Source organism: Triturus cristatus, chromosome 3_2, assembly GCF_964204655.1.
Source record: "Triturus cristatus chromosome 3_2, aTriCri1.1, whole genome shotgun sequence".
In the NCBI taxonomy this organism is placed as follows: domain Eukaryota; kingdom Metazoa; phylum Chordata; class Amphibia; order Caudata; family Salamandridae; genus Triturus; species Triturus cristatus.
The window spans coordinates 874,988,785-875,001,042 of record NC_140584.1 but is presented as its reverse complement, the minus strand read 5'-3'; the positions used below and the strand labels follow the sequence as shown (position 1 = coordinate 875,001,042).

Here is a 12,258-nt window from a genome sequence, read left to right as displayed (position 1 = left end):
ACTTACAATTGAAACATTGGGCATTAACCCCTGAGGTGAGACAGGTGGCAATGAGAAAATGTACACCTATTGAACAATTTGCTAAGAGAGCAGGTAACTGAAGAGGCTCCATCGCCTACCTCCTACCCAACCATGCAGCGCAACACATCTCCTTTTCGGAACAAGTTCTAGGTAAAGAAATAACTATGGCGAAATGGAGGAAACTCTAAAACGACATTCCAAAAAGTAACCACTCACTAGGTACGAGAGAAGCTAATTACAAGATACTTTATGATTGTTATCTCTACCCAACAAAATTAAAGATCTTTCCTGAAACCTCTGACCTACGCTGGAGGGGGTATGGTATGTTTGGTGAATTTTGCCACATCTGGTGGGACTACCCGACCATTAGGCCATTGTGGCCGAACATATTGGCTCCGATGAAGCATGCACAGGAGTACCCTACTCGGAAACCTCTTGAATGTGTATTGCTGGGTATTGATGATGACTCTTTGAAATGCCAAACCAAATGTGACAAGACCATGAAATAAAGAAGCTCCATAATTGACACAATGGCATGCATGCTTATGGCAAGCACTTACCGTGAAACAAATGGCACATCTTTAGACTATTTTAACATTTTTAATATGCCTAGGGGCCTCTGGTGACATACCGTTCACGTGGTCTCCCTCTCACCGCCTGCTCCTCGAGGATTAGGGAACTACATAGGTTTCAGTTCTAATATAGCATCCATCCCCTTGCTAGCAAGACCTCCTAGGAGATGATCCACTCTAGCCTAGCGCCCCCATACAAAAAGTTGATATATACAGGGCACCATAGTTCAAAGTCAGTTTACCTGATTTGCCTCATTTTTTTTTTCTTTCTAGTTGTATTAAAGGGATGGGGAGGTAGGAGGCAAGAATTGGTTTTGTTTTGGCATTAATAAGTTCTGTTCTTTTTGGAGGCAAATGTCCTGCTAACTATTTTGCAAAAAAGTTATAAATGGCTTTCTTAATTTGTATGGAACCGTACTGTACAATGGCATCACACTGTAAAATGAAAGGTTATTGCATCGAGACGGACATAACCGTGATTGTTTTTTCACCGTTGTAAAACACTAATATAGAGAAATTTGAGAAAGTGTTACCAGACATCCAGGTCTAGTGACGTAAATAATCTACTCAACCTAACTGTACAGCTCTTGACCCATACACTGGTTTCAAATTATGTGATACTGGGCAAATATTTTAAATCACTGAGCCATCTTTTTCTTCATTATCACATATGAGAGCACCTTCAAAAACACGAGTTCAGCTGTACAAAATCTCTTGTTTGATATAATAGACTAAACTTGTTCTCCATATAGCATACACCTCGGGCCACATATAGCTTATACATGACCCCTGCCTTTTCTCTTAGGTCGTTAATAGCATTGTCATTGGGGGGGTTCAGGAATGTTTCTCAAATCTTGTTCACTTTCAAAGAATACATAACTAAAGCATGAAGTGGTAGCATACTGTAATTTGCAACCTGCACATTTTCCATTGAAATGGCCCCAAGATTTCCCACTGACAAAGTTTTACTGATCAAACTATACAGTGTACAAACAAGGCTTAATAATAGGGTTTCTGCAAATATTTGTCATTTGCACATCACAGAGTAAAGTGTTCTGATCCGTTTTGCGCCTATTTAAATCTTTGTTTGCATCCCACTTCTGAATTACAAAAAGATTTGCTTTCGTAATTCCCGATATAGTTTGAAATATTCGTACCATTTATTCACAGGCTATTTGATGGTTGTGTTAGATAAAAACTGACATCCTACAGCTTTCTGTTTCACCGGAATTGTCGGACAGCTTGGTAGATAAAATCATTCAACAGTAGTAAGAGAAAGAAAAGTAAACAATTTTCCAGGATAAGATAAAAAGCAATTAGTAAAAAGACAAACTGACATTTATCCTTGTACATACAGCAAACGTGTCAAGATAAAAACGAGATTAAAAAGCACATTTATGAATGAACCGCACCCCTTTTCCTTTCCAGCTCATGTTCACTCACTAGAACTGACCAGTAGGCCCTAAATTTAGCTCGATCTGATCAAATCTGACTTGCCATAGCGAGTAAATATTTCGAGGCCTGTGATTGTTGCCTTTTTTTCTTTTTTTTAAAAATGCATTTTGCAACCACACATCAGCACCATCATTTGCTAACCATTATTTCCTACAAAAGCCGAGGTAATTGCCTGGCGAAGGTGAAAGTGCTGTCTGCTCTGTGGTATTGTATTGTAGTTTAAATATAAGAGGCAACAGTAGAAGGGGGGAGGGGGACATCACCAATTTAAACCTTTCATTTCTTTTATAAGCAGGGGTGGTGTGTAGGTTTGAAAGCAGCCTCAAATTGTCAAACTAGACTCAGATAAATAAAGGACAGGTGGACCAGGTCCTTGGCTCCCTTACCTATAATGAATGGAGGTAAGTCTGCATCGTTAACCAAAGACATATTTCAAACTACATCACACTTTCCAACTGTAAATTTACTAGGATTTTCAATAAAGGAAAACTGAACGGTAAGTTTTATGTACTGTATTGACCACAATGCCTAGGTTAATTTGTAATCATTGTAAACCAAGGAGAGAGGGAGGAAATGTTAGGGTGCGCCCTTGTCCCCAGTTCAATAATTAGCTAAACAATGTGGACAAACCCACTGAAAGAAAAACTTATGAAATGCTTCATCATTTGACAACTAGGAGCAAATCCCTCCATTGGTTGCACCACTTGTTTTTAACGATATCCTGAGCCGTCATTAATAAACATATCAGGCAAGGATTCCCAGAGATATTTTTAACTCACACAATTTCACACAAATACACCACACCCGCTGATGAAGCATGACACCAACTAGGTTGGTGTGTGAGGGGTCTTTTAAGAAACCCTAATGGTTCCCAGAGATACCTTACCACAACAGTGAGTTTCATAAGTTTTTCTTACAGTGGGTTCGTCCACATTGTTTAGCTAATTTGTAATCATGCCATCGCCCTGGTAGTAGCACACCTACTGATGTTCTGTTAATGACAAACAAATCCAACTCATCCTAGAAACATGACCTGCCTACTTTCAAAAGCATCATGCCAACAGAAACAACAAAGCGCTATATCAAAAATTAACTTCATTTTATTAAACACATTAACTCAAGTATGTGCCAATGCCACCGAAAGGCTGGCATTTCAATTTGACGACTTGATTATGCACACTTCCGGTTACCTTCTCCATGAATGTGATGAGTGATTCATAGTTGTTCCTCCACTCCTGGGGAAGCTCAGAGGCTAGAGGAAACTTACAGCATGATAGTTCAAATGTCACTTCGAAGCAGTTGCCCCACAAGTAGTTGTAGTCTTGCATTCCACCTATCGGGCAGAAAATGGGATAACTTGTGAAACCATGATCAGCCACATGATTTATGTATTTAATAACTACAGCAGAAAACTTCAGAGGGGCATGGAGGGAGAGTAGGGGGTGAAAAATGTGAGACAAATTTAAAGAAAATCTCATTACACACTCTAGGTACAAAACCTTTGATCCTCTTACTCGAACTGGCACAGCAGATTGTGAAACCCACATTTTATACAAAAACGACTATTTTAGATATATATATATATATATATATATGTATGAATCAATATTTTATTGTATGATTACTTAAAATCTTTTACAAAAGCAATAGCAAAAAGAGCATAAAAATATAAAAGACCGCATTAGTTAAGCCATAAAATAAGGCCATGTAGAAATTTAGAGAGGTCGTAGCATTTGTCGCCAAGCAAAATTAACAGTTACCCGAGGTATGCGGTAAAAAGTGGTTTGTATAGCGAATACAGGGCGAGACAATACTGCGCAAGGCCAAGACTGAAGAGCACGTGCATGCAATATTGTGGCGGGCAGGCATGCATGGAGTTAAGTTATACAGGACAATTGTCAGGTTAATGCGACAAATAATAGACGATACTCCACCCAGGTCGATAAAAATCTAATATTAAAAAGACCAATTGCGTGCTCAGTAAAGTATTAATCCGTTTGGTGCTTGGTAGTGCAAAGGGCACCGCCAAGAGATTGTGTAGGGTGCTAGATGGAAAAACAGAATCGTATGTGGGCCCCTAAAGTGGTGCGTCCTATATAGTCGCCTCTGTCCCAGCAATACTGGGCAGCCACAAATGATGTGCATGGCTCATTCTGTGTGATATTGACATAGGTGACATCCCTTGCTTCCATGCACTCTGTTTCCAGTGAGTCCTGAAGTCCCGAATTGGCAGTGTGAGGAGTTCTCAGTATGTTCCGTAGGACTGTAATCACCAGCCCTGCTTTCAAATAGGGTTGACTTGCTGCGAATGCAAGTGAATCGACAGGCCCTCAATGCCAGGGATGTGACCGATTTGTTCGAGGCCTTGTAGCCTTGAGATGCATTTGCCCTGTTTCCTTAGTAGGCTTTTCAAGCTGGCCATTGCGGGAAGTGTATCGATTATGGTCCCTGGGGGCCAGCCCAGTGTCATATTGGCCTTTAGGAGGTGCCCAGGCGAAGGGCTGTTGTTGTCCTGGAAAACTATTTTTAGTGCTTCCCTGTTTGGGTTACGGCCCGCCTTGGTCACCCTGTAGTGCAGTTTAATTATATCTTTTTTGCATTTGATGTCCATCGTTTGAATGTTAAGCTCCAACTGATCAGTGTGCGCCTGGTTGAGTAGGGAAAGATGAATACCTTTCGGTAGGCCAATATATGTAGTCGCTCCAGTTTTTCAGTTAGTTTTCCCGGACAAATAAGGTGATCATAGCTCAGCATATCAGTTTGGCCTGCATGACCCGTCGGATGCCCTCCGCAGAGTGACTTTGGAGCTTGTGATTTAGTTTGCATAGCCCATATGTAACCTTAGCTGCCTTTGCTTCGAATGCCTTAGCCTGCGAGTTTGATTTCCCATTGTCTACGAATTGTACCCCCAAATAATTGTATCTGTTGGTGGTGCGATCCTTAATGGTCCAAGGTGCCATTCTAGCTGGTACTTTTTGGGTTTGTGACCGAAGACCAGGATCTTTGTTTTTGTGGCGTTGGCGCAGAGTTTGTTATCCGCGTTGTACAGATGTAGGGTCTCCAGTGCCCTTTTCATACCAATTCTACTAGTACCAGATCATCCACGTATTGCATGATGAGCAGTCCAAGATGGGTTAATTTGGGTGGAAAGATGTTTATTTTCAAAAGCGCCTCACAGAGGTCCGCGGTGTATATATTAAACTGGCGAGAGAGAGTGTGAGTGAATATATATATATATATATATATATATATATATATATATATATATATATATATATATATATATATATATATATATATATTCACTGAAAAAAACATAGGTTTCACACATGTTATAGTTAGCGGAAATTTTACTGATAAAAAACCAATGAAATTCCCCCGTTATAGTTAGTGCAGGCAACTATAACTCACGCGACCGCAATCCTCTGCTGATGCTAATACTGTATTTAGACACTTATTTGCCCATGTCTTCTTCCATACATTTTTAGCTATACATATATTACAAATATTTTTTTTTCATAAAGACACATATGTCATCAGCAGAAGATTGCGGTCGCGTGAGTTATAGTTGCCTGCACTAACTATAACGGGGGAATTTCATTGGTTTTTTATCAGTAAAATTTCCGCTAACTATAACGTGTGAAACCTATGGTTTTTTCAGTGAATTTGCAAGGTTTTTTAAATGCTAATTCCTAACTATAACGTGTGTGAAACCTATGGTTTTTTCAGTGAATTTGTACGGTTTTTTAAATGCTAAGTTACTTTACGCCATTCGTGGCGTGCGCGCCCACTTAACGCAGTTCGTTCCGTGCGCGCACGGTGCGCTTCGCGCACCGTGCGCGCACAATGAGCACGCGGTGCGCTTCGCGCACCGCGCGCCCACTTTACGCAGTTAGTGCCGTGCACGCACGGTGGGCACGCAGTGCGATGACAAAGCAAGAAAGCACGTCAACAAATCTGTTTCTGCTTTCCTCCGTGACTATGGTATGGGTGCCATTTACCACAACAACTTGCGTTATGACATGCAAGACATTTATAGAGGAGATGGTGTGCACTTCAATGATGAAGGGAACAGAGTCTTCCTCTTGAACCTTAGACTCTGCATCGGTACTTACTTGTAGGTACCACTAAAAAATCATTTCATAAACCCAACGGCTCTTTTTAGAGCCCCCTAATATCTAAACACTTAAATCTGATTTTCACTTTTTTTTTTTTTTTTTCCTACCGTACGCTTACCGTAAGCTTACCGTACGCGTACCCCGTGATTTTTTTTAAAATCAATAAATGTTTTCTTTGTACTTTTCTGTCCTTCTTTGACCCCCTTACAAATGTTAGGGGGTCTGTAACTCTCCTCATTGCCCCCTTTCCTTGTTTTCACTCTTTTTTTTCAGAGTGAAATACACAAAATGGCGGCCGCCGCTTCCTGGTTTCGGCCGATTCGAATGTTTACTAAGATCTAAGAGCCAATCAGAATCGCGCTCGCGCACGCCACCGTACGCTTACCGTAAGCGTACGGTAAGCGTACCGTAAGCGGGCTCAGATATATATATTGATTTAAAGGCTATTTTCTCAGAATCTACTGAACAGATTTACACCAAACCTACAAAAGGCACTTCCTTGACCTAGGGACTACCTCTCTGCCAAATTTTGAGTAATTCTGTTCAGCCGTTCGGGCTGTAGCTCGTTCTAAAGGTCCTATGGAAAAATGCATGGGAAAAACGCGTTTTGGGACCCCCCTTTTATCTCAGCCCCCGCTTGACGGATCCCCCCCGAGACTTTCAGGGTAGGAGCGGAGTGTAGCGCCCCACCTATTTTGAGAAATTCGCGAGGATTCGTCGACCGGCGCCAAAGTTATTCAAAATAGAATGTTGAGGTTTTCCTATGGAAACGTGGTCCTAACTATAACTACCTACTGGCGACCGCCAGTAGGTAATATATATATATTTATATTATCTACTGGCGGTCGCCAGTAGATAGTTACAACCTAGTTTCCATAGGAAATATCAAAATTCTATTTTGAATAACTTTGGCGCCGGTTGACGAATCCTCGCGAAATTTTCAAAACTAATGGGGCGCTCCATTCAGCTCCTACCCTGAAAGTCTCGGGGTGATTCGTCAAGCGGGGGCCGAGAAAAAAGGGGGGTCCCAAAACGCGTTTTCCCCATGCATATTTCCATAGGACCTTTAGACACAGCTAGAGCCAGAACGGCTGAACAGAATTACTTGAAATTTGGCAAAGAGGTAGTCCTCAGGTCAGGCATGTGCCTTTTGCATATATGGTGTAAATCCGTTCAGTAGTTCCTGAGAAAATCAAAAGTAAAATCATATACATATCTGGGCGGAGCCTAACCACACATCTCATTGTGAGATCTGATTGGCTGTCAGCACTTCATCCAAGAAGTGTTGGCAGCCATCTTGGGATCAATATACATGATAGCACCTCATTAAAAAGCATTGCAGTTAATAGAAGGTTTTAAGACCTTAGTTACATTATAAATCATTTATTGATGGTACCATACTCATTTTAGGAATTGTAGTATGTTCTAAGGTGATTTTACCATGTGAAAAAGCCTTCTGCTGGGATATCATGAATCATGTTTGAGAGAAAACTATTTTCACATGCTTTTCCCACAGAGGTTTGGAAGGTGATCTGTAAGCTAAACTGAGAGCATATTTTCTGTAAATTCACATTATCTTTCTCAGTCATGTGAGAATGAAGTCTGACATTCTCAGTAAAACATGTACATCTAACAAGGGCAGAGACTGTCAGTTGATTCCTTTGTGTTCTACTGCAGCTTCCCAGAGTGTTCCAAAGAACAACTAGAGCGCTAACAGTCTTACTTATGACAAAGGTATGGCACACCTGAAGCCATCTTGATTGGAATAAAGTGGTAACATTTAAAACATTTAATTTAAAAAGGAACAAAATGAGATGGTTTATTTTGCCATAGAATGTATGCTTAGTGCAGCAGAAAGAAAAATTAGGGCACATTTTGACTTCTCAAATCCTCTTCTATTTCATTAAAGAATTCTGACATGCAGACTGAAACATGCACTTTCAATACCAGCAGCAGACTTCCCTGGTGAGCAGTATCTTTACTACAGTGATCTAATGAGCAACTAGAGTGCTAACATTCTGAATTTATGGCAAATGTGTGACACATCTGAATGCCTTCTTCATTGAATCAAAGTAAAAAACTGACAGTATGCCTACTGAGGAGACTGCAGTAAATGAGGAAATTAGGAAACTTCATAACAAGTCTCCCAAGATGGCCACCAGAGACAAAAGAGCCCAAATGTGGCACAAATATCACCGAGATGTAGCCCAAGTATAGCCCAATGACAGAAATCCCAGAGTGTTTTAAAGAACAACTAGAGCGCTAACAGTCTTACTTATGACAAAAGTATGGCACACCTGCAGCCATCTTGATTGGAATAAAGTGGTAACATTTAAAACATTTAATTTGCAAAGGAACAAAATGAGGGGGTTCATTTTGCCATAGAAATTATGACTAGTGCTGCAGAAAGAAAACTGATGGCACATTTTGACTTCTCAAATCCTCTTCTATTTCATTAAAAAGTTCTGACATGCAGACTGAAACATGCACTTTGAATACCAGCAGCAGACTTCCCTGGTGAGCAGTAGCTTTACTACAGTGATCTAATGAGGAACTAGAGTGCTACCATTCAGAATTTATGGCAAATGTGTCACATCTGAATGCCTTCTTGATGGAACCAAAGTAAACAAGCATTGAAAATGCAATAGGTCTCGCCCTCGTTTAAGTTAAAGCAATTCTGTTTGTAATTAGGTGGCTTTTTAGCTTTGCTTTTATTAGTGTTTTTCAAAATGTCATGTAAATAAGATGCATATCTGTATATGTATGCATGCATTTATATTTGTATTTATATAGATATGCAGATTATATATATGTATGTATATACATATATATATACACATACATATATATAAATGCATATATGTGCATATGTGTGCGTGTAGAGAGAGGTAGAGAGGTAGAGAGAGGTAGAGAGGTAGAGACGTAGAGGTAGAGACGTAGAGGTAGAGACGTAGAGGTAGAGAGGTAGAGAGGTAGAGAGGTAGAGAGGTAGAGAGGTAGAGAGGTAGAGAGGTAGAGAGGTAGAGAGGTAGAGAGGTAGAGAGTAGTAGAGAGAGAGGTAGAGAGGTAGAGAGTAGAGGATGAGTAATAGAGAGTAGAGAGTAGAGAGAGAGTAGTAGAGAGAGTAGGAGAGAGTAGCAGAGAGTGAGTAGGAGAGAGTAGTAGTGAGTAGTAGAGAGAGTAGTAGAGAGAGTAGTAGAGAGAGTAGTAGAGAGAGTAGTAGAGAGAGTAGTAGAGAGAGTAGTAGAGAGAGTAGTAGAGAGTAGTAGAGAGTAGTAGAGAGTAGTAGAGAGTGAGTAGTAGAGAGTGAGTAGTAGAGAGTGAGTAGTAGAGAGTGAGTAGTAGAGAGTGAGTAGTAGAGAGTGAGTAGTAGAGAGTGAGTAGTAGAGAATGAGTAGTAGAGAGAGTAGTAGAGAGAGTAGTAGAGTAGTAGAGAGTGAGTAGTAGAGAGTAGTAGAGAGTGAGTAGTAGAGTGAGTAGTAGAGAGAGTAGTAGAGTAGTAGAGAGAGAGTAGTAGAGAGTGAGTAGGAGAGTAGTACAGAGTAGTAGAGAGAGTAGTAGAGAGTGAGTAGTAGAGAGTGAGTAGTAGAGTGAGTAGTAGAGAGAGTAGTAGAGTAGTAGAGAGAGAGTAGTAGAGAGAGAGTAGTAGAGAGTGAGTAGTAGAGAGTAGTACAGAGTAGTAGAGAGAGTAGTAGAGAGTGAGTAGTAGAGAGTGAGTAGTAGAGAGTGAGTAGTAGAGAGTGAGTAGTAGAGAGTGAGTAGTAGAGAGAGTAGTAGAGTAGTAGAGAGAGAGTAGTAGAGAGTGAGTAGTAGAGAGTAGTACAGAGTAGTAGAGAGAGTAGTAGAGAGTGAGTAGTAGAGAGTAAGTAGTAGAGAGTGAGTAGTAGAGAGTGAGTAGTAGAGAGTGAGTAGTAGAGAGTGAGTAGTAGAGTGAGTAGTAGAGTGAGTAGTAGAGAGTGAGTAGTAGAGAGTGAGTAGTAGAGAGTGAGTAGTAGAGAGAGAGTGTGTAGTAGAGAGTAGTACAGAGTGAGTAGTAGAGAGTGATTAGTAGAGAGTAGTGGAGAAGTAGAGAGTGAGTAGTAGAGTGAGTAGTAGAGAGCGAGTAGTAGAGAGTGTGTAGTAGAGAGCGAGTAGTAGAGAGTGTGTAGTAGAGAGAGAGTAGTAGAGAGAGAGTAGTAGAGAGTGAGTAGTAGAGAGTGAATAGTAGAGAGTAGTAGAGAGTGAGTGGTAGAGAGTAGTAGAAAGAGAGTAGCAGAGAGTAGTAGAGAGTAGTAGAGTGAGTAGTAGAGAGTGAGTAGTAGAGAGAGTAGTAGAGAGAGTAGTAGAGAGAGTAGTAGAGAGAGTAGTAGAGAGAGTAGTAGAGAGAGAGTAGTAGAGAGAGAGTAGTAGAGAGAGAGTAGTAGAGAGAGAGTAGTAGAGAGTGAGTAGTAGAGAGTGAGTAGTAGAGAGTGAGTAGTAGAGAGTGAGTAGTAGAGAGTGAGTAGTAGAGAGTAGTAGAGAGTAGTAGAAAGAGTAGTAGAAAGTGAGTAGTAGAAAGTGAGTAGTAGAGAGTGAGTAGTAGAGAGTGAGTAGTAGAAAGTAGTAGCGAGTGAGTAGTAGAGAGTGAGTAGTAGAGAGTAGTAGAGAGTGAGTAGTTTAATTTAAAAGGTACACAATGAGGAGGTTCATTTTGCCATAGAAATTATGATTAGTGAGGAAAAAACAAAAATTAGGGCACATTTTGAGTGACTTATCAAATCCTCTTCTATTTCATTAAAAAATTCTGACATGCAGACTGAAACATGCACTTTCAATACCAGCAGCAGACTTCCCTGGTGAGCAGTAGCTTTACTACAGTGATCTAATGAGCAACTAGAGTGCTACCATTCAGAATTTATGGAAAATGTGGGACACATCTGAATGCCTTCTTGATGGAATCAAAGTAAACAAGCATTGAAAATGCAATAGGCCTCGCCCTCGTTTAAGTTAAAGCAATTCTGTTTGTAATTAGGTGGCTCTTTAGCTTTGCTTGTATTAGAGTTTTTCAAACTTTCATGTACATACCATGCATATATGTATATATTTGCATGAATTTATATTTATATAGATATGCAGATTATATTTATGTTTATATATTCACTGAAAAAACCATAGGTTTCACACACGTTATAGTTACGAATTAGCATTTAAAAAACCTTGCAAATTCACTTAAAAAACCATAGGTTTCACACATGTTATAGTTAGCTGGATATTTCACTCGTAAAAAACCAATGAAATTCCCCCGTTATAGTTAGTGCAGGCAACTATAACTCACGCGACCGCAATCCTCTGCTGATGACGTCAGATATTACATCACTGTATTTAGACACTTATTTACCCATGTCTTCTTCCATTAATCTTTAGCTATACATATATTACAAATATTTATTTTTCATAAAGACACATATGTCATCAGTGATGTAATATCTGACGTCATTAGCAGAGGATTGCGGTCGCGTGAGTTATAGTTGCCTGCACTAACTATAACGGGGGAATTTCATTGGTTTTTTACGAGTGAAATAGCCAGCTAACTATAACATGTGTGAAACCTATGGTTTTTTAAGTGAATATATATATATATATATATATATATATATATATATATATATATTCTGATCCAAAATGCAATAATACGCGCTCTCAGAAGTTCAAGGAGGATATTTAATTGAGGTACAGGCTACGCGTTTCGGAAGTCAAACTTCCTTGATCACACGAAGAGCCGAATACAAAACACCCATTACATAGTGGAGGGTACTAGACATAAACATAGGACAGCATTACAGCAAGTGTACTTCCGTGCTAGAAGTTTGTCGGCCATCTTGTAATGTCCACAGGTACATTCATGTACACAATAGTTGAGACTGGCATAATTGCATATAGGTGCATAGTGCACAAGAAAACATAGGAAAGATCCTAGTTTACAATAGCTGTGTACAATCTATTGCTATTTCCTCATAGTGAAAGGAAAAAAAGTAAAAAGAAAGACAAAGGGATAAAAATAACAGCCAAGTGGCTTAGCGCATCTCAACTGAAAGCCCTAAATCTATGCCACCAATGTACCAGCAAGTGGAATA

General features: G+C 40.0%; 1 protein-coding gene across 2 annotated transcripts in view; it reads right to left on the bottom strand.

The window, feature by feature from the left end:
• The window catches only part of CPD (carboxypeptidase D), a 752,391-nt gene that overhangs the window by 524,563 nt on the left and 215,570 nt on the right, over nucleotides 1-12,258 (bottom strand). For both annotated transcript variants that reach the window (XM_085649244.1, XM_085649245.1), the window contains exon 3: nucleotides 3,239-3,381. In XM_085649244.1, coding sequence (XP_085505370.1) covers nucleotides 3,239-3,381 — 143 coding nt within the window. The remainder of the gene's footprint in view (nucleotides 1-3,238; nucleotides 3,382-12,258) is intronic.